We start from the raw sequence: 22,177 nt of genomic DNA on the forward strand, positions 1-22,177 counted from the left end.
ATGGACATGGTCATTATAAACGAACAATTCATCTAATTCCAAAAGGGCTGTCAAGATGCCCTGCGCCGTGTTGTGTGAATTTACGGTACAGGATTTGTTAGATATAGAAAACTGGCCTTTGCCATTATTTTGTTCCCGCTAAAAATATCAATTTGACTTTGAGGAGGCTGAATTCGAGCTATAAGTCCCAATGCTTAGTAAGTGCTCATACTACCAATATGTGGTCTGCGTACTTGCCAGCTCTCGGATTTCTAATTGTTCCTGTTGCAAGCGGAGAAACTTCTAAAGAGCCACTGCTTTACTTTCCCTTGGTAGATCTGCGGCAGGTTCGCATGAGACGCATGCTTTTTTTACGTAATTGCCATAAGTAGTGGTTTGTTGAAAATAATTTTATCTTTACGCCTAATATCACTGCAAGCAGTGAGAAGTTGTTCTACCTGATAAGTGTAGAAAACAATGGGAGGGATAAATTTATTATCGTAGAGACACATCAAAATTCTAGTGATGCAATGTGTCATTAACAAGTTACAAGAAAAAAAAACAGGCGAATTGGGAAATCTGTAGTGATTAGACTTGGATGAGAGGTCGTACGTTCTGGCACAAGGACTTCCATACTAAGCCTTGTGCTTTCAACCATTCGAACCTGTTTTTTTCTGTTCTTTTTTTGGATTTAAAGCAAATTGTCTACTTCCACCGAGCTCAGGGCGTGTGTGTGTGTGTGGGGGGGGCGTTGCTGAGCCTCTTATTTTAGACAAGGGCGCCTCAAACCCTCCCTTATTCACACTCGCTTCCGGATAAACTGGTGCCTTTTTGCAGTTCCTGCTATCGAAGTTTTGCTAGTCTTGTCCACTCAGATGTCAGTGCATTCAAGAGTGGCTGTTTCGAAGTGCCGAGATTTGCTGTGGCAGAGGTAAAAAAAAAATGAGCTCGACCTGGCCATAAGATAAAAAAAGATTTTCACTGGTTTGAGTAATCCGGTATTAGTGTGCCAAACCGGCGTCAGTCTCCAGGTCAAGCGTTTCTTGCTGCCATAGCAATGCGGTTACAGTTCTGACTGCCATCTTCGGAGGCAATGTTGGAAATTTGCTTATTGTTACGATTCGCGGATAAACAGAAATGCTAAATATTTGCAAAAGTTTTGAATCTTATCTGTATTACTTTTATTATTTTGCTAAAAAGCTCAGCGCAGACAAAATCAAAGAGACTGAGGACAGAACTCAGCGATAAATTTTAAACTGCAATTATACAGGGTGTCCCAGCTATCATGCGCCAGGATTTTAAAACGAGCAATGGCATTATCGAACAAAGCCGAGTGCATAATGCTTTCTGTGCAGTGGAGTAGCGGCCAGCGATTTTTTCGCTAATGAGATTTCATTAATTAATTGTAAATACCTATATATTTCAAGAAGTAGTGCCCTAATCATTAATGTGTCAATGGTGCACTTGTAGGTACCTGAGTGAAGCATATAACTGCGGTATTTTCACCAACGAACTGATTGAGTTTAGTCTCTTTGATGAGGAAACCACGCGAAATATGAAAAACCCCACGTGACGATGCTACCGCGTTTATCGCCAAGCAGCGCCTTAAAATAAGCTAATTGAAACCAACTGCTATGATTGCCACACGCCAGAGGACCGGGATTTCTTTGGTACTCAGAATAAATGACCAAGCAGTTAGTTCGTCCTTAAAAATACCGCAGTTAGGTGCCCCTCGTGACTACCTAGAAGTGCCTCATTGACACTTTGATAATTAGGACAGTAGTTTCTGAATTACATAATTATTTGCTATTAATTATTTAAATCTCATTAACGAATAAATTAGTGGCGGCTGCCCCATTGTACTGGAAACATTATGCCCTAGGTTTTCATCGTGTAACCGCATTTCAGTTTTTTAAAATTTCGGTACATGATAGATAAGAGGCCCTATATAGAGCAAACGAAATATGACGCTATCCCGGCTTGAGAATCATGCTGACCAGCGAAGATGTAGTCATCGCACTTAGTACCGACGGTCGTAATCATCTTGCCGCTATGATATACACTGATCGGCATAATCGCAACTATAGACGCGTTCATGCGTAATGTTAAATCTATGCACGCACGGAGCTCGGTGATCGGTTCACCGGGTAGGTGTGACATCCCAGGCCGAATGCCATTATTAATACGAACCGCGTAAACTACTCCATTTTTAAGTGCAGAACGCTTTAGGGGATCGGCTTTTCATCGTAGCTCTCTCGCTGGACCAAAGTAGAGCCACGCGGCGTTCCGTCGTAGCGGCTGTCGTCGCGGAGTAACCCAGAGGCTTCGAAAGCCAAGCGGTTTATATAGTCATAAGCGTTCAAAACTCGTGAACCACTGGTGTTTGTTATACATCTCCCCGTTGTTTAGCGTAAGGAAAACTATAGGCACATTTGAGGCAAAATATACGTAATTAACCTGCCGCCCCCACGTTCATTTAGTTAGGAATGCTCGCTGGCTTGGTGTTTACTATAGTAAGCGAAAAAAGTGGAAGTGCAACGCCAACACGTGCGGGAGGAAAAGCGAGCACATAAAGAACGGAACTCCCACTGGCGCAGTTTTAGGTGAGGGTCGCGCGAGCACTACGGAGGCGAGAAATTTGAAATGCATTGGGTGGTAGCCGTGAGCGGATAACGGCGCTACGGCCGATTATGGCGAAGCACTGCACTGCACTTTCGACAGCTTTCGCATTGAGTGGAACGGCTTTAATTTGTTTGTCTTGTCACGCCCTCGTTGTAATCACTGACAGCGACCGCAGGGGTATAGTCTCATGGCAACTAACCCATCGTCCGAGAACAGTTGGAGGACAGCTGAGCATATATTAAGGGTTGTGAATACGAAATCATCAGTGTCGAACTGAACACCAGAGATGCTTCCGCCCGGCCTTCCGGAAGGGTTTCGTCCTCTTGCGCTTAACACGATTTTCATCGAGAACCGCATCCGTCTCACACTTTCGAATTGCTCCGATGCGCTTTCAACGCGTTGCGCCGCTACTCATTTCCTTTCGCTACTGCCGTTGTTTATTGTTTATTGATTAGAAAGTTCAGGAGCAAAGAAGGGAGGAACACGGGTCTTATTCTACTCAGTCATAGGGTACACGCAATTTCAAAGCACTGTGGGTAGATAGGAGCATTGACGAGTAGGATAGAGCCAACCAGGAACGACCATATAGAGGATTGATTGATTGTAGGGTTTAACGCGCCGACACATCGCAGGGGATTAGGTGCGCCGTAGTGGAGGGCTCCGGATTATTTTGACCACTGGGAATCTTTAACATGCCCCAAAATCTCGTACACACGGGCGTTTTTGCTTTTCGCCTCCATCAGAACAGCATTTGGAGGAGGTGGGTCGTTTGTCGAGCCGGTGTGGGACATGTCATTACTGACGAGTTAAGTAGCGTGCTATAAAACGCCTTGCGCAATAAAACGTCTTTCACTACAAAGACCCGCTAATCCAAAGGCCGAAATTTTAATATTACCCAAGATTTCTGACTGGATTGGAAAGACCCGCCCAACTCAAGCAACCGGCTTGCGCAGCGCACATTTCAACCGTTGCGCAGCTAAGCACGATGTCTTGTAGGAATGTTTCATGTAGTAGTTTTAGCAAAAACGTTTTCCGCAATTGCAAGGCGGGTTCAGAAATAATTTTTTTGCGATACCGAGCGTTTATTCGGGAATGATTTTTAATGCTTTCTGACAGAAGCAGTCTTGAAAAAGATGATCGTCACTCCGTGTACTGAAGTAAACAGTTGTAAAACTTTGACGGTAAAATGTTTATATGCTGAATGCCTGTCCGGGATGATCACAACAGGGGGAGCACATTACCACAGTTTTGCGAATACTTTGTTTCCGCGGACACCCAAAAATCTTTGGTCTAATATTGTTGCAATCTGGATAGAAAATAAACCATTTTGAGGCTGCTCGTGAACCGGACGAACCATAACAATTCGCTCCAGCCGACCAGCAAGTGGCTCAAACGTTCTAAGGATCGGCTTTTTTAGGAAAATTTGTGAAGACTTTCCAGCACACAAATAGGGAAGTTGAAGGGTTTTCTTGGTACAGTATAGTTATAAATAATTGCGTTCAGGTACATTTAAGGCAAGACGGGGTAATAAAGTACAGATGGTAGTCATGCCCAGTGTGCGGCTGCAAATATGCAAAAATATTAGGCTAATTTGAAAATCTTAACTTCGTACAGGATTCGCTTTTCATAAAAAAATTAGGTCAGTTTAGTGTTCTAAACACCTACCTGCTAAGAAACAGAACAATCCAACGCCTTAAGTGTTTCAGACAAAAAAAGTCCCGAAACTCTCAAGTACCAAAGCGATGCGCAAGCTGCACTGCTTTCTAAGTCTTTTAAATTTGGCGGCACAGCTATACATTTCTGAGATCTCGTTTTTAAGAAGCAGTATAACGATTTGGACATCAACGTATGAAGACCCTAGCGCGTTCAATTCAATACATCTATGCAGCTGCAGGTATCCCTTGGAAGAATGATACAGTGCGCCTCTTTAAATGCGGCTTTCTTACTTTACACGCAAAAGCTTTCCTTGGGAGATTTTTCTTGAAGCGCAGTATAAGCGGGCATATATGGAAATATGAATGACCTAGGACCATTTATTAACAGCATTTCCTGTTGCGGCGAAGGTGTGGCATACCGAGAATTACACGGGGACGCACGGCATTCCCGGTTTAGTCCATTTAAAAAGGCTTAAGCATTTAAAAAGCATAACCTTCAGTCACTTCAGAAAAGAGTAAGCACTCCAAGCGACAATTCCATGCAGACTGACAATGATGCCCTCCTTTACTGAATTGAGGCCAGTGATTCTACGTGGAAATGCATGTTCCCCGCGTAGTTACACCAGATACCGCAATGCTGTTTCATGTGCGTGAAGCAGCTTCGGTCGAGAAAAGAAATCTGGGCATAACTGCTCGTGAAATATTTATTTTATTTCAATAATGTGTGAATATTTATTATGTAATTATGTGTAATAATATGTATATTATGTAATAATATATTATATGTTATATATTATATAACAATGTCTGAATATATAAATTGTGTGAAAAAATATTAAGCCAAAATTGTACCAAGTACATTGTGCCACGAAACACGCATATTAGATGCATTCACCATTTGTAAATTTATTCCTTAGTGAAGGTTACTTATAACGCAGTGTTTACATAACAGCTGCGAACGTTTGGAAGCTCCGGGGCTATGTATTCGAACGAATGATATTAGTTTGTTTCAGAGATATCAGGGCTTTCAAGGGGGGAACCGTATTTGTGGGGGGGACAAACCAAGTCAAATGAGCCGGTTACAGTTGCGGCGAACCATGGTTTTAGTTGAACCTAAACATTGGTACATGAACAAAAAGAACATATCGTAAGAAATTTTATTCACGTATTGGTAGCATGCATTTGTACCATAGCATTACACACAGCGAAATGTCATTAGTTTTGCAGAAGCTGACGCATTGTTTTTGTATACCCCACCAGTTTTACAATACGACGCGGTATATTTGGACGGTATCAACGACAGTGAAAGACGTTTGCTGCAAAGTTGACAACCCTATGTATGAGACGCACAAAGAAGTTTACTTTTTGAGAAATAGGTCTGACACCAGGTACGCCCCGTCACACTTTACGGTAAGGTGCACAGTGAATGTCTTTGAAAACACCTGTTTCGCCTTTCAGGCTTCACCACCAAAAAAGTGAGCCGCTTAGGGGATCTTATTATGACCTGAACCCTTGGTACGGGCCTACCATGATGCAAGTTAGTGATGCAGGTAACACGACGATTTTTTCACTTTTGTATTTGGCTGTTTTGCACTAGTGTTATATGCCTTTTCGCTTGTTCATCAAAACGGCACACTTTATCCTGATTTAGGACTCCCATTTTAACTGCGTCCCGTGCAGGAGATATAAGAACTACATAGTGAGGTACAGCCTCTCTTTTATTCAAGTCACCCTAGGAAATGAAACATTAGTCAATACTATGGGCAAGAATCAGTTTTTACAGCCATGCGTAAGTGACAAAGTTTCTGTTTTTTACGACTACACCGAATAAAACATTAGCTTACAAACAAGAGCACTTGAAGCAACTATAATAAACACGCTTATCCCTTTGTCAGTTCAGTCGACTTAACACGAAAGTGATGCGCGCATTTAAGAAGCATTCGCCTATTTGCTAATGCGGTCCCGTAAAATGGTGGCGTTCTCGGCCGAAGTTGGGCCCGGAAATTTGCCCGAAGTCCTGAGTTTGCAAGGGTGCGCCGGCAAGAGGCTTTCGCCCAACATCCTACGAAACCCGGCAAGTTCTGCAGGCGCGACCAGCAGTATTATACGTGTTTCCAAAGCTTTCCCCAACGGGAAAGTCTTTGCAAAATCTTCGGAGCCAGACGGCTCAAATTCGTCAATCATACGCCAGTCGTACCAGCGAAATGCTAGCTCACGGAACGTTTTACACGCAACCCGTTTGTATAGGCGTGCACGCTCTCTGAACGACTCTGGATGCTGGCCAATCGGGGCGTCTCTCGTTGGTTGGACGTAGATTGTCGGTTAAGCTTTATTAGTCGACGTCGCTGCCTTTTACAGTGCGTAAGGCGGTGACATTGTCAGTGGCACTGCAACGCGATAGTCTGGGACGCTGAACAAGCGCGGACGCAGGCTGGCCCTGTAAATGCGAGCTTGCGCTATCTCGCGGATATGCTTCTAAATGGCACAGGGAGCTTTCATTAGCGTAACCTGGCTGTTAAAAGTCGTCAAACGAAGCCTGGTGTATAGCACTTCCGTGTTACTATATCGCCCACACCGACCAACCACATACTGCACAACAGTGGTTTAAGTTAACGCTGAACAAGCACCATATGTTGAATAGTAAATAAAAGTCTGGCGATTGCTGTGTGTCGAATATTTATTCTTCGTGTAGTTGATATACGAATATGAAATTTATAAGAAAACGTTTTAGCACGAGCGAGACATGAAGGAGAGAGAGAGGTTCCAATAATGACCAAAGCTAAACGGGGCAATTCAAGTGAACTCCGTCGCTCCAGCCGATGGCGATATGCCTTTCCGATTCTTTTTGTCCTCATGACAATTTATTCTCGCTGGTGAGCATGTAGCAAAATAGATTGATGATGGTAGTGATGATGATGTTTCTGTTCAACATGGCAAATTTCATCCAGTATAGTATGTACAGTGCGTTTACAGATGTAGATATAGATGCAGCATTAAAAGATATATACAGAAGCCGTCGTTTCAGCTACAGGGGCTTTGCATGTTTTCTCTTTGTGGTGTACTTATATGTGTGCAAGTGTATCGTGCTCGTACGAGGTGTTAGCAGCGTCACCCCGGCAATTGGGTGTGAAGGGAACCTTTTTTCATACCCCGGGGCTTTGACTTAAGCGTGTACTACTTATGAGTAGCTGTAAGCAAGCGTTATATTGTTTATGGTACCGACGCCACTGATACTCGTAGAACCGAGGACCTCGATTTTGCGTTGTTCTTAACGTCTTAGTACCGGTATCGACAAGCAACAGTTAAGAATGCAAAGAAGGGAAAGTAGGTTGCATATTTTCGCTTGAAAGTAGCAATTGAAAGATTTTAGGAATAGAAATTCCGGGCCATCTCCACTTACGTGAACCCTGGGGAGGGCGAAGCATGCAATGTGTAAGCGTATTCAAAAATTGTAAATCACACTCTTTCCAAATGGCGGGCTCTGAATGAGCGCCGGAGAAGCGCCGGTGGGAGAAGCAATCGTGCGCTTGCCGAGGCGGTGGCGCCCTCTCTTGCGTTGAACCGGATTTAAGCAATTTCCATGCCCCATCGGCCCCAGTTCGGGGTGGCAGGGGTAAAGGCGAGCGCAGTGCAATGCCCGCGCCCCGCCCTGTCGTCTCGTCCTCGGTGATCAACGAGGCCCAGCACCAGGTAAGTATGCCTTTTCATGCTTCGACCGACCACCCAGCCCGATCACGCCTAGCGTCAAGAGCCGATAGCCATTTCAGTGTAACACAAATTATAACTCGTCTGCAAACAGGTTCTGCTTGTACAAGACGATTGCGGAAGCGGACTTAGAGCGTTCCAGAAATATTCACATAATGATAGTTTATTTAGTACTGGTTTCAGCCTTTGCACACTTTTCTTTTAGCACACGCGCGTTGGAAGATGAGTGTCCCGGTGTTTTAGTACCATGACCACATCAGACGCAGACGACAGGAGACGCCGCAGCCCCAGCCCCTAAGGGGCTTCGCCCCTAAAACTAGCCCACCTTCACTGACCCGAAGTCGCGGGGGCTGATGTTAACAGAGTTGATGCATGGCGTTCCCCAATCCCTCAAAACAAGCAAACGGGTTCCCGTTTGCGGCCGACCTTTCCTGCCGTCCCCGTTAGTCTGCCCTTTCAAGATAGCGCGCGACTCGACCCATTTTTCGAACATTCGAGAAACGACCCGTAAGCGCACTTGTCTAATTACGCGCTCCTCCGAACCATTTGTTGCGAACATATAGTTTCATTCCAATGTATACTAGAGGGAAATCTGGCGCCACTTTCTAGGGGAGCCGCGCTTCAGCGATCGTTCCTTCATGTACCGGGCAGGCACGTTCCACATGGGCTTGGCATGGCTCATGAACAAGCTGAAAATTTGGCTCTGGCTGCAAAAAACCATCAATATTACTGTACAAGTTTTATCTAATTTATTTCGTTATTATAAAATTGAACATGCAAAAAATTAATTTGTCAGTGATTATGTAGAAGCTTCAGGAACGGCGGACAAGAAAATAATGTTACCCCTTTTTGTTTATTTTTGCTTCGAGACAAAAAGAAGCCATACTGCTAGCTAAGACAAGCAGACGAGGGGCTAGCGGCAATGGCGACGCCCACACCGGCCCTGTCTGTATTCACTGGCTAGGCGCGCATGCAGGCAACCGTGTGAGTGCGCCGTCACTGCGTCGGGCTCCGCGGGACGGCGTTACTTTTCCGTGCTAAGCACATGACTTTTTTGCACATTACAGACTCTACCTTACCGAACGCAAAGTATTGCCTCGAGTCCAATTTGAGTGCGATTAATAACATATCTGTTGACGCCACCGTTTAAAATCGGGTTGTAACGGAGCAGACGGCGCACGCCGATGTTTCTTTTTCTTCGGCGTACGGGCGCAGTGGCCCAAGCCGCGCCATGTCCATCGCGCATCGGCCATGTCTGCGGCCGTTTCCATGTTGCGAAGCGGCGAAATTGCAGCTAAACTTTTCAACGGAAACCACCTATATATTAGTAATAAACTCTATGGTTGGGAGTGCACTCTCCAATCGGCCGACTACTCTCCTCCTCTCCTTGACTTCGGCCGCCTGCGTTCGGCGCATGGCTGGACACGTGCTCTCAGCCGTGCCTTGGCTGCGCCCATCTGCGCTTGGTGCCCACTCCCCCTCTCGGCACTACGCTGCATCCGTGCTTGGGCAAAGCCTCCAAGAAAACTAAGCCTACATCCCCATTCAGCTCCGACGCTCTGATGTCACCCCACTTTGACCGACGGGTGGTTTAGTGGTCGGGCCACTAGAGGGCGCTAGCGGGGCGCGCTTGACCGGTTTGGGCGCGGGTACGGCATGACGTTTTGTGTTTGGAGGGACTGTTCATGTGCACGCTGTTGCTTTTTCACAAAATGACGTGGGCGCTGTTTTATGCCGTGGTGGTAATGTGTTTTGGATCAAGTTCTCGTATGTGCGGTGGCTAGGCTTGAACGTGGTGCAACTGTACGGGACGCGGCGATGGGCCGATTTTGTGTTCCGAACTGCCGCGGAAACTAATCACCAAACTGTACAGACTGGCAAGGAGAGAACTGCCTAAACAAAGCCTAAGCCTAAAGCCTAAACAAGAGCCTAAACAAAACAGGCTGTCCTGTTCAGACAGCTACAAACAAGAACGCTGCCGAACCCAGCAGTACTACACAAGGTGTACCTGGACGCGTACCCTGACGACAAGTGCAAGGTGTGCCTCGACGAAAGAGCCACGATGGAACACATTCTGTGGGATTGCAAAAAGCATCCGGATGAAGCACGAATACGGATGTTCCCGCCGTCGCTTGAATGGGCGACGCGGACAGAAGACCAAGAAACGCAACTCAAGGCCATCCAGCGGGTCATCGAGGCGTTAGCCAGGCAGGGACTCGGCGAGCCTGAAAAGGCGAGTCGAGACACTTGCAGGCGCGCCAAGAAGACGACGTAGGCCGCGTCTAAAGCGCGCGCACTTTACTGCAGGTCAAATAAACGTTCTTTCGATCCAATCCAATCCAATGGCGGTGGGCTGAAGGTCTGTGCGTACTCGATCCGGAAGGACGACCGTAGAGCAAAAAAGGACACAGGCGATTCGTCGTGATGACGTTGGTATCGAGACTTTGCGCGACCCCAAGGTAAGATACCGTGCTTCACCACCATTCCCACGAGCCTGCTTGCTGCTTAAAATTTGAATAACGTGATGGCGCTCTCAGAAGTTAAAACAAAGCGCCTGCTTTTCCGATACGGATATAGAAGCTATGCTCTGTGCTGTTAGAAACTGAATAGCGAAACTATAACTTAGGCCTATTGGAACGTGCTGAAAACGCCAACTAGCCAGAGTGGTGCTGCACAAACTACTTCATAGCGCAAGGAGGGTGTAGAGGTAGAAATAGAAAAGGTCTGGTAATTTTAACTACACTGTTTTCTATTGCCTGTCTCGCAGGTGTGCGAGCTGTTCTTCAAACCGGAGTATCGGCGGACAACTACCTCGTACACAGCTCAGAATAACAAGACAATAGAAGGGGCCATGAACCTTACGAGACACACTCAAGACGCAACACCAACGCTGTTTCCGAATTGCCCTTCTTATTTGACAGATGCGCACCCATCCGTGAGGAGTTAGAGTCAAAGAGAACTCGCCTTGAAGATAAACAGCTCCAGGAAGTCAATGAGCTGTAACTTGAGCCATACGAGGATGAAGAGCGGCAGAACAGGGTTTAATCATTTGAAGAATTGGTATCATTACTGCCAGGCTTTCCAGTTTCCGATTTCTGGGTCGTTAAGTGGCAAATTGCCTTTTTGCTCTTGAAGTGCAATGATAAGTGCCGGCACCCATAGGTTGAGCACTCGGCAACAGTCAGCAGGACATGGAAGTCTTGGCGTTTCGTAAAAAAGTGAAGCTTTGCGGATGTGGTGTCAGCACTGCGGACTTCAAGATGTTTTGGACAGGGTGGATCAAGGTAAAGCCCCAGATACCTGAGAAAAAGATGAAAAACGGGAAGCCTGTTTTCAATTCGTTTTGTGACTTTTAGATGACATTTGAAATAAGGACCTTTTGCCAAAAGAAAAAGTGGAAGCAGTTTCGTTATTGATAGAGCAGTTGTACCTGCTCCTTAAAGAAGGAGGTGCCTTAAGGTATTCAGCAGACGTTAAATATTGCCAGCTTGTTTTGCATCATTTCCCCTCATGCCTACATGTTTGTACGAAGGACTGGAGCGTTGATTTTGCCTCATCAGTATACAATAATGAGGCTTTGCAGTGAGTACAATGTGAGTACTGCACAGGAAAAAAATTGAGAAGGCTTTTAAAGATATGTGAATGAACTGGCAAAACTTTTGAAGCCACACAAAAGATGTGTTACGGTCATTATAGATGAAATCCACCTCCAGCAGTACTTTGAGTACACACGTGGTCACTCAATGTCGGAGCCTCTAACTCATCAAAGTCAGTCAAAACTGCACAGGTGTTCATAACAATGCCTCCTTTCATCACAAGTAGATGTCACCCACACTCTTCGTATGTTTAGTAATGGAGCCAGCCAGTTGCATGAAGCGCTGTGGAAAGTTCCAGGTTCACGGTGGTTGCAGTTGTGACTGAGAACAATCCTGTTAACAGCAAGGTAATGCTCATGTTTTCGAAAGCAACAGCTGCAAATATAGTACACCCACATTCGGCAGACTGTTCACGGCCCCTGTTATACGTTGTAGATTCAGTGCTGTTATTAATGTGCATAAAGAATCGAGGGACCTGCATCTTCTACCCTCAGCTCAACAGCACCAGTTCATCAGTGGTCATCAACGGAGCTTTATTCAAGACACTTCGAGACTTGCAAACTTCAGAAAAAAACAGCCTTTCAGTTTGGCAATGGATTGACGTACAAGGGTTGGCATACCTCAAACCTTAGGTGACATAACGTAAAGCTGGCACTTACGGTGGTGAGGCCATTTGGTGAAGAAGCACTGAAAATGCTGGGAACACAGCCCAACATGCCTTGCGCAACGGAGACAGAAGCATTCATCGACGTAATACAGAAAAAATGGTGGTGTATTGTCGACGTGGAAACTCGATCAAAGGGACGGCGACATAACGATACCATGCAAGAGCCAGTCCGAGATATGACTGATAAGCAAATTGAGTTTCTTATCGATTTCGTTGAATGAATGAACACCTGGAGAAACATGAAAATAGCTAGAGGAAATCTAAAGTAAGAAACACACTCGGCGCTCAGAGTCACATCGTACTCTCTGATTGAAGTCAGTCAGTACTGCCTCGAAGACGTGCACTTCGAATACGTGTTACTTGGTAAATTCCAACAGATGGACAGTCTCAACGATTGGCTTGGCAGTTAACGTCGACTGTCTGGATCTCTGGATCCAATTACCAAATTTCGGTACAGCAGATCGAATCTGAAAGAAAACTGAGGCTTCGGGACTCCCTAGCGGTTTCAGGTATGCAATAGCTGTGTAAACCTTGCCGCACAACTCTGGATTCAGCCAAACTTGTGGAAGATCGCGGTATCAAAAGCACAACTGACGGCATCAAAAGGAAGGAGCCCAACCTGCGAGCAATAATGGGCATTGCTACATTTTGCGCCTACGCTGCCCCCAATAAACTGCTTTGTGAATCGCGCGCATTGAACATTACAACTTAAGAAAGTGAGCTACGACTAGATAGGACGATCTTTATTGAAAATCTATCCACAGGTTCCCTGACGTTTTTGCAGCCAGCGGTAGTGAATGCTGCTTCGCAGACACAGCTCGTTGAGAAAGAGCTGCCCGAAAAATATAATTCCCCATGGTTCTATGTTGCATGAAACGAACGAGAATTGCTCCTCGAAACACATTTTTTCTGGGAATTAGGATTTTGATGTTTGCTTCAAAAGATACCACCCGAACACGGTGCTTCACAACGTCTTGCACGCCGCCGTGAGCACTCCGCCGAACATCAACGTTAATATGAGAACAGCCAAATTGAGGACAAAAAAGGCGGAGGAGCAACATTGAGAACTGAGGACAGTGAAGTAATGCAACATGAATGAAGGGAAAAGAAGCAGTAAGTAAACGTGTGGTTAGAGGCAGATGGTGTTGGAGACGATCAAAATAAATGCGTGGAATACCTGTGTATGATTTTTTTTATTTTCTATAGAAAACAAGCCCAGTAAGCTAGGAGTAAGCAGACATGTACAGTCTGTTGCCCCTCGCATCAGTCGTGTGTAAAAAATTAGAAAGGTTTTCTCTGAGAGTGACCAAATGTTAACTGAGTATTGCTGTTTCGTTAAAATGGCAATAAATGTTAACAAAGCGAACCAGGCGACGGAAACGAAAGGTGCGGTGCGAGTAAACATATGTAGGCGGTTTACCGCACGACTCGGTCAAGGAGTGTGATGTTACGAGCATAATGCAGAGGCCTTGAAATCTGGCGTGGCGCTGGCTACCATTTCCAAGCAGAGAAAATAATTGACACAAATACCCACGGAAGTGGAGTAGAGCACAGCCCCCCCCCCCCCCCCCCCCCCCGGTAGCGTAGTCGTCATCGCACCAGACGCGCATTCTGGAGGTCGTGGCTTCGGATCCCACCCGGCGGGTGTGTTTTCCTGCATTTTTTTTCTTTCAAAACAAATATCTGTTTCAAAAAGACTAAAATGACCTACCCCATTTTCCCTTTTGATTTCCTTGGGTTTCTTGACTGCTTAGCCTTATTTCTGTCTTCATTCAAGGAGCCTCTCATATACAATGCATTATATTGGCGAGTTGTGCTCTTTCAGTGTGCTGTTAACAAATATGATTTTTATCTTTTACAGATCGGCAGGACTACACGGAACAATTGGTTTACAGAGATGAAAACAACAGGTGCGGCGTTTTTTTGACCCTTGACATCACCCCAATAGGAGATCAGCATTTCCGCAGTAAGACTGCTTTTTAATAGTTTTGGTGTGCAAGAAGAAAAAAATGCTTCGAGTCAGCAATTTACCTGCATGGATAGGTTTTTTGTGCGTATGGAACACAGTGAGGAGCATGTTTTGGGCCGAGTGGTTTTTTGACAATTTCAGAGCACATCATAACTTATTTCCCTAGAGGGACCACGGCGTCAAGCTGGTTAGGTTTGGGAAAAATTGGATATAAATTGTCATTTGAGCCTACGTGTGTGGACTGGCGGACAGAATGATCTCCGATATTCTTTGAATATGAAAAACACCTGAAACAATATGTTGTGTCTTTATTCTGTCATGTCAACGGTCCCGCCAAGTTTTGTTCGCCCCTACGTGTACCGCCGTACCGTGACCACTGTTTCCTAGTTTCTTTTACTATATTTTACCATGGCGGGAAGAGTGTTGTCGTGACTTAAAGAAGTGCGAATAAAGTAAACATCATTATCGCCATCATTACCCACCTCGGTTTCGCTGCAGGACGAATGCCTCTCCCACTGATCTCCAACCACTTCTGTCCTGCGCTGCTCGAGTCCACAGTTTACACCCAATTTTCCATCTTTCCTCCCTTTATCATGTTATTGGCCTCCCACTTCTTCTAGACCCATCTTTTGGCATCTACTCTTACTCTACTTGTCCACCGGCTGTCGGTTCGTCTCACTACATGGCAAGCCCAAGTCCATTTTTTTCTTTATTTGAACTAGGATATCATCTACTCTAGTTTGTTCTCTAATCCAGGTAGCCTGTTTGCAGTCCCTGAGTGTTATTCCTAACTTTATTTGTTCATTGGCCCGTTGAGCGGACCAAGGCGTTAAGTAAGGCGTTAAGGCGTTTAGTTAAGGGTTTAGTAAGGCGTTAAGTTTCAGCTCCGTATGTCATCACCGGCGGTATTCGTTGATGGGAGATTTTTCGTTTTAGTGACAGAGGTAGCTTACTTTCAGTATTTGGGAGTGCTTACCGAGTGCTCCCAACTCATATCTATTCTGAGTGGGATTTCTCTATCGAGGTTGGGGTGAGCACTAACCAGTCCTCCAAAGTAGCGATTTTTTTTTATTTCTTTCATCATCATCATCATCATCATCACCACCAGCCTATCTACGCCCACTGCAGGGCAAAGGCCTCTCCCATTATTCTCCAATTGCCTCGGTCCTGTGCCAACTGTGACCATTTTATCCCCGCAAACTTCTTTATCTCATCTGCCCATCTAACTTTCTGCCGCCCCCTGCAACGCTTGCCTTCTCTAGGGATCCACTCTGTTACCCTTAATGACCAGCGGTTATCTTGCCTTCGCATTACATGTCCTGCCCACGTCCATTTCTTCTTCTTAATTTCTACTAATATGTCTTTAACACCAGTTTGCTCCCTGACCCACTCCACTCTCTTCCTGTCCCTTAATGTTACACCTATCATTTTCCGCTCCATTGCCCGCTGAGTCGTTCTCAATTTAAGTTGAACCCTCTTAGTGAGCCTCCAAGTTTCTGCCCCGTAGGTGAGTACCGGTAAGATGCAGCTGTCATACACTTTCTTCTTCAGCGACAGTGGTAGGCTGCTATTCATTATCTGAGAATGTCTGCCATATGCGCCCCACCCCATTCTGATCCTTCTAATTATCTCTGCCTCATGGTTGGGATCTGGGGTCACAACTTGGCCTAAGTAGATATATTCGCTTACCACTTCCACTGCCTCGCCACCTATGTCAAACCGCTGTGCTGTCCCGAGGTTATTGATCATTACTTTAGTTTTCTGCATATTAATTTTCAGTCCCACGGTTCTACTCTGTTCGCCCAGTGCGGAAAGCATGCTTTGCAATTCGTCCCCCGAGTTACTTAGCAAGGCAACGTCATCAGCAAATCTGAGGTTACTGAGGTATTCTCCATTAACCCTTACTCCCACCTGTTCCCAATCCAACGTTCTGAATACTTCTTGTAAGCATGCTGTGAATAACATCGGAGAGATTGTGTCTCCTTGTCTGACACCCTTTCTTATAGGTATTTTACTGCTCTCCCTATGGAGGATGATCGTAGCTGTAGACCCTTTCAGCGTTTCTTTACTAATCTGAAAAGGTCGTTTTCGGCCTCCTTATTCCTTATTACTTCAAATTTATTCTTATTAATTTTTATACCCACGGCCGCGCTTTCTGATTGTAGTTTTTCAAGCATTGTTTGCATGCGTTCTGCAGTCTCACTCAGCAAGACTATGTCGTCCGCAAATTTCAAATGGCTCAAGTATTCCTCGTGTATCCTTAATCTTATGTTTTCCAAGCCAAGTGTTCTAAATACCCCCTCCAGATATGGTGTGAATAGTTTCAGCGAGATGGTATCTCTGTCTTACTCCCTTTTAAATCGGAAATTAACTGTTCTTTTGTGGAGGGTTTTTCTTCCAGTGTATTCCTTGTACATGTCTTTTATAATCTTATGTAAGTTTCTGCTATTCCCTGCTCATTTAGTGGTTCTAGAACGGCTGCGGGGAGTACAGAATCAAACGCTTTCTTATAATCTGTAAATGCCATTTAAAGGGGTTAGTGTAGTCTGTGGAGTTTTCAAGCACTTGATTGACGACATGAATGTGATCCATGGTTGATAACCTTTTCGTAAACTGAGCCTGCTCTTTGGGTTCTTGGGAATTCAGGTTGTCATCTATACGGCTGACTATAACTGGGGTCAACAGCTTGTAAACAGCTCAGAGGTAGTTGGTAGGTCTGTAATTCGTGAGGTCCTTGGGATCTCCCTTCTTATGAATTAAAATGATGGCCTTTTTGTATGCTATGGGCACTTTTTCAGTCATCAAGCATTTAGAAAGTAGTAGAGGACGCTTGTCCAGCGCAACATCTCGTCCCTCATTCTAAATATCCACGGTTATGCCGTTGTCACCTGCAGCTTTTCCTATTTTCATGTCTTTGAGAGGAGAAGCTTCATGACATGGCGGACGTGTGTAGACGAAGCTGCGCGAATTTTCAAATTTTCGTCAGAGAATTAGTGATGTAAGTCCTAATTCATTCGCACTCCTCTTTTATAAAGTTCTCGAGCGCATTTGTACCGCGTTTGAACCTGTTAGCACCAATAGTTATACAGATATAACCGTTCTCTTTTTTTCGGCGCAGGAGTGGCCGCGTTGAGTCACACCTGGTGTCAAAGCACGGTGTAAGAATATTCTTACACCGTGTGTCAAAGCAAGTAAATGAAACCTAGCTAACTTCCGCGACAGGGTGCCCCCTTCAAGGTCATACTCGCGTTATCACGGGGCTGTTCCGGTAGTTTGACAAGATAAAACAACTCCTAGGCGCTCCTGTGGTAAAGTTATCGCCAAAAGCCCAAATGTAAACGAAAGTCACCGCAGCACATTCTGGCGAAGCCGCCTGTGCAAAATCGCAGAATAAGCAAGTAATTCACCGGGCGGGACTTTTAAACAGTTGAAATAGGTAAAACAAACTTCTGGCGCATCGCTCAGGCACTTAGAAACAAGGCAAGGCCGTATAATAATACCGCTCGTTGAAACGCGATATAAATAACCCCAAGTAATCGCAAAGCTAATCGGCCCAGCCAGCGGGGTTAAACTTGAACAAAAAGGCAAAAATTCGCAAAGCAGGGGTCAAAATTGTTGTCAAAGCTGAAGACGACATTCCGCTGCCCCGGAAACTAAGTTACGAAGGGGAAAAAAACTAAGTTCAGCGCTACGTCAGAAACGCCGTGCCTATACTGGGATGGGAATAGGACCACGGTGGAGGGTGACATAGGCAGCATCGTGAAAATTTGAATAACTCTACAACGCCTAGGCGCACAGAAACGTACAGCCACTTGCCGCGAACGCCCGAGCAAGGGCTAGTTAAACATGTAATCGGTCTTTATGTAGAAAATGCAAAAAGTGAGTCTTTGCACCCCTGTCCTGGTCCCAATGTTTCAACGCTTTAGAGAGCACAAGGTTGCCTAATTTTGCGCATGTGGGCCACTGCATCCAAGTCAGGCCCAGCGAGTCTCGCCGATGCAAGAACACAGTAGACAGCAGTGCCGAGGCACAGCTGTTTGGTGTATCCCAATACATGCAAGCACGAAGCTCGATGGTATTCACGGAATACGATATCCTGCCGTGGTCATGAAGAGGAGGAACTCAAGGTTCGCGACAATAACAGCCCGGACCTGAGATACGTGCTCCGCCACGGCCTCCCTGTTCCGCCAATGTCATTCGGACAGGATATCTAAATGCCCTTCGCCCAGCACGTCCACGTTTGCGGATACCCGGCTAGCGTGCGAGCTCGCGGAGCGGTGGTGCCATTTCTCGGGGTACTGTGGAACTAGCGACGCGCCCGACGAGTTTTCGGCGCATCGCTCCTCTTCTCGAAGCGCACGCTGACTCGGGGTTGCCATTCTCGGCGATTCCCACAAACTAAAACACATAATGTCATTAAACATCATTTAAATGACATATATACCTAAGAGTACTTACCTATGGCCCAATGCTGGATCATATGAACCGCAAAAAGTAAAACAAGGTTCATTGCAAATAAAGGTTTTCGGAGGGAAGCTTTTCATGCCTTACTGATGGCGTCGGTCTTCCGGGTAAAACGCAATGGAGGAAGGCCAAGCTTACACTGTGAGTTTTGCAACATGATAGCACCTCAACAAGAAACGTTTCCCGTAATCAGAATCGAACCTGGGATCCTCGCGTTTTAAAGCCGACGTCTATCCGATTTCGCCAATCCTACACCGTCGAAGGAGTTGGGGTTTTAGTGTTTAGTCTCTGTCTTTGGCTCAGGTTGTATGAAAGGAGGCTTCACGTTTTAACCCTTTCTGTCAAAAAAGGGGCTTCAACTTTGTGATTGCCGACACATTGCTGGCCACTACCAGTTTTTAGTGATTTAAAGAATGAACGTTCCGAATAGAACAGTGTAAAATTTGTGAGAAATAAATTTGAAAGCATTATTCCAGAAAAGGGTGCTGTCTGCTTGCCGTAATTTGTGCCTACTTAAAGTAATACCATGTTATTTTTCTCGGAGAATGTTGTACTGGGAGCGTTTTGTGATTGCGAAGCCGCAATATCAGAATAACAAGACTGGTTTGCGTGCCCTTTTACCAGCCAGTGAGCGTTTTCTTGATAACCAATAGCAAAACCCTTTCTTTAGGTTTAGACCCTGTTCCTGCATAATTTTAATGATACTAATTCACTTATTTTTTCGTTTCAGATACATACTACAGTTATACAGCCTGTGAGCTCCGGGTAAAAGGTACAAGATGCGGCCCCAAAAAGAACATAACTGCTTGCGACGCAGCGTTTCAAGATCTTTGTGGACGCAATCAAACGTACAAAGCCTACAACGACACATGCTCAGTTTATAAGAAGCCGGAGAGCGATTAGCGTTAATATATCATTCAGCCAACGGCGTGCAAACGACGCTGGTTGTAAGGAAAATCTCAATAAAATTTGTAAATTAATGAAGGAGTGGTAATTATTTTCGGCTTCAAAAACATTGTAAACGGTACAGAAACTCTAAAGATAATGTTAAGCTTGTACGTTTCGTAAATTGCACCATGAATAGCGACCTTGTAACTGCTAGAAGCTGTCGTGTGAAAAAAAAGTATATTAAATGACAGGGCTATTGTGGGCGTAATTTGCACCACAATGATAGCACAAAAGAAACAATTGATGGCGATGTAGTAATGAGCGGTGCCCTGATCCTGCTTCTCGATAGCGTAACGTCGACAATTTCTCATGCTAAAAATGATGGTTGGAGGTTGTTTTACGAAACATGCGGAACATTTTGTACAACGCGCGTTGCTAGATCTGTACTGCTCATGAATTATTTCTGAAGTGTGGTTTTTTTTCCATCCCGCTCAACAGTGGGGATGTACTCCATGAGTTCCTATTTCTTTTCCGTCGGGATGCTTTTTGTATCGCAAAGGGAACATGATTTAGGCTTTATGAAGGAAGTTCTCATATACAAAATTTACGTAATTTAAACACCATATGTCTCCCTAAATATTCGTTATTCCCCGCGGAACGACAACTATCAAGTCCTTCTTGCAGGATAAGTTAGTAACAATAGGCACAACTTTGGGCAAGTCCAAAACGTTGGAGAGGGGAAATTGCCGCTAAGTTGTTGAGTGAACAAACACTTCGACTTACCCTTCTTACCAACATTTTTTCCCTTTAAGCTTTAAATAACATGGCTGCAAAAAGAGAGCTACGATAATAGGAGGCGGCTGGTGCGAGTGGCTTAACGCATGAAGCTGCCTTCCTCCTATTCTTTATTCGCCGCTTGTTCTTGCCTTGGAGAAACCGCGGAGCTTATTAAAAGTTTCGTTTTCCTGGTTCCCCCGAACATTGGTATCCGGGAGTTCTGTGCTGTCGAAGGGCGCTGCACGGCTTTACTATAGAGGCATCATGTGGCTGTGAAAGTAAAATTTATGTGAAAAACCCGCGATATTGCCGTTGCCTGCCTCAGCATCATCCGTGGAAGTCACTAAAATTTGGGCAATTGCCTAATAATGTGTAAGCCTGCTCTTGCCAATTCTTTGTTTTGTCCGCCCCAAGTTTCCTTGTTAATATCAAATGAACACGTTCTCTCTGAGAGAGCAACGGTTTTTTCGTTCGTTTCATATGTTTGTTGCATGAAGGCGCTGAATTCTATGGACCTTTGTGACCTCACGAACACATTTTCGCTTTTTAGTTTGAGATTACCAAAACACTAAAAGCTGACTAACTTTCTGTTTTGACGTAGTACGCTTTGTAACACTTTACGCCTATTGTTAGATGTCTAACGGTGCATTGTTTGAAGATGTTAAGGTATATACTCAGGAAAGTGTTGAGAGCAAAATTTCGGACTATTTCACAAATACAGCTAAAATATCTTTTTGAACGGCGTAGAGTAGCTGCGCAGAAATAGACCTTTGCTAGAAGTAAACGTTCCTTGAAAAAAGCGGGCTAACAGAAAGCTCCAACCTATGACTTCCAGATAAATGTCACCGAGATATACAACGAGGAAGAAACAACAAAGCTCAGAAAAGAACAAACGATGCTATCAACGTGACGTCGAAATAAAAGACAGGTTTTACTAGAGTTTTAAGAGATAACACTGGAGTTCGTAAAATGGTTTATTAGCAGTTTTTTTGTACTTAACTGAAACAATTTGGTAGTAGGCTTCCATACTGCCCTGCTTGACGTCAGAACGGCGGATAAAATAGTGGTGGTGCTAATTTTTGCAACTTCTCAGATCTGCCTGGTTTAACAAACATCGGGCACTGCAACGTAGTTACGGGACATTCGACTATGTGGATACACTGTAATCTAGAGAGGGAATTGAAGTAAACAAATTATACCTCCGTTTAGATTCGCTGAATAGTGCATAATAAAACCGCGTTTTACGAACACAGCCATCGTAATTTGCTTTTGCAAACATATGCTAGGTAGTTTTTTCAACAATAGTTCATTATCATAACAAGGTAGTTCATGAAGGATTACATCCGTTGAAATCAATCAATTACCGGCCAGAATCACAGTGCACATAAAATCCCGAGGATTGGAATACGTCACTAGGTAGGTCTTTCTGTATTTATTAGCGAAACTTTTTGTGGATGTTGTAGATTTTAAAGTAAACTTTTATAGTGGTGGCCAGCATCTTCGTCTCAATATTTTAGGATGTATAGAAAAGGGAAATTTATTGGCGGGCCTAGGTGAATGAAGGTTCCTGCACTACACATTTTGGGGAAAAAATGTGTCAACCTGATACACTATTGTTGACAACCAAATATTCATATTTTCCACCTTCTTCATTCGCAACGCCCAGGCATTACAATGAAAAAAATAAAAAGGTACCAAGACTTGCGAATTCTGCTACATTGTAGGTCAGTGCATCTTTATGACTATGCAAACATTAATTATGAGTCATGACTATCATCAACACGTTTGCATCAAGTGATTCTGAAAAATAGTTACGTTTTGCAGTAAAAGACTCCGTGCAATCAGGATAATGGAA

General features: G+C 44.7%; 1 protein-coding gene across 1 annotated transcript; it reads left to right on the forward strand.

Moving 5' to 3' along the window:
- The first annotated feature begins 209 nt into the window (after positions 1–209).
- Positions 210–19,560, forward strand: LOC144144221 (uncharacterized). Its single transcript, XM_077675591.1, has 5 exons — positions 210–326; positions 5,517–5,644; positions 5,715–5,806; positions 14,086–14,190; positions 19,388–19,560. The coding sequence occupies exons 1-5, from the start codon at positions 219–221 to the stop codon at positions 19,558–19,560; spliced, it is 606 nt and encodes a 201-aa protein (XP_077531717.1). The 5' UTR covers positions 210–218.
- The last annotated feature ends 2,617 nt before the right edge of the window (positions 19,561–22,177 follow it).

This window comes from Haemaphysalis longicornis, unplaced genomic scaffold (genome assembly GCF_048455015.1).
Source record: "Haemaphysalis longicornis isolate Haplotype H1 unplaced genomic scaffold, Haemaphysalis longicornis Haplotype H1 scaffold_67, whole genome shotgun sequence".
Lineage (NCBI taxonomy): Eukaryota > Metazoa > Arthropoda > Arachnida > Ixodida > Ixodidae > Haemaphysalis > Haemaphysalis longicornis.

Coding starts and splice junctions, on each gene's coding strand:
- LOC144144221 (XM_077675591.1), top strand. CDS start 219: ATGTGGTCTGCGTACTTGCCAGCTCTCGGATTTCTAATTGTTCCTGTT. Junction 327..5,516: donor CCTTGGTAGATCTGCGGCAG/GTTCGCATGAGA, acceptor ATACCCCACCAG/TTTTACAATACGACGCGGTA. Junction 14,191..19,387: donor AGGAGATCAGCATTTCCGCA/GTAAGACTGCTT, acceptor TTTTCGTTTCAG/ATACATACTACAGTTATACA.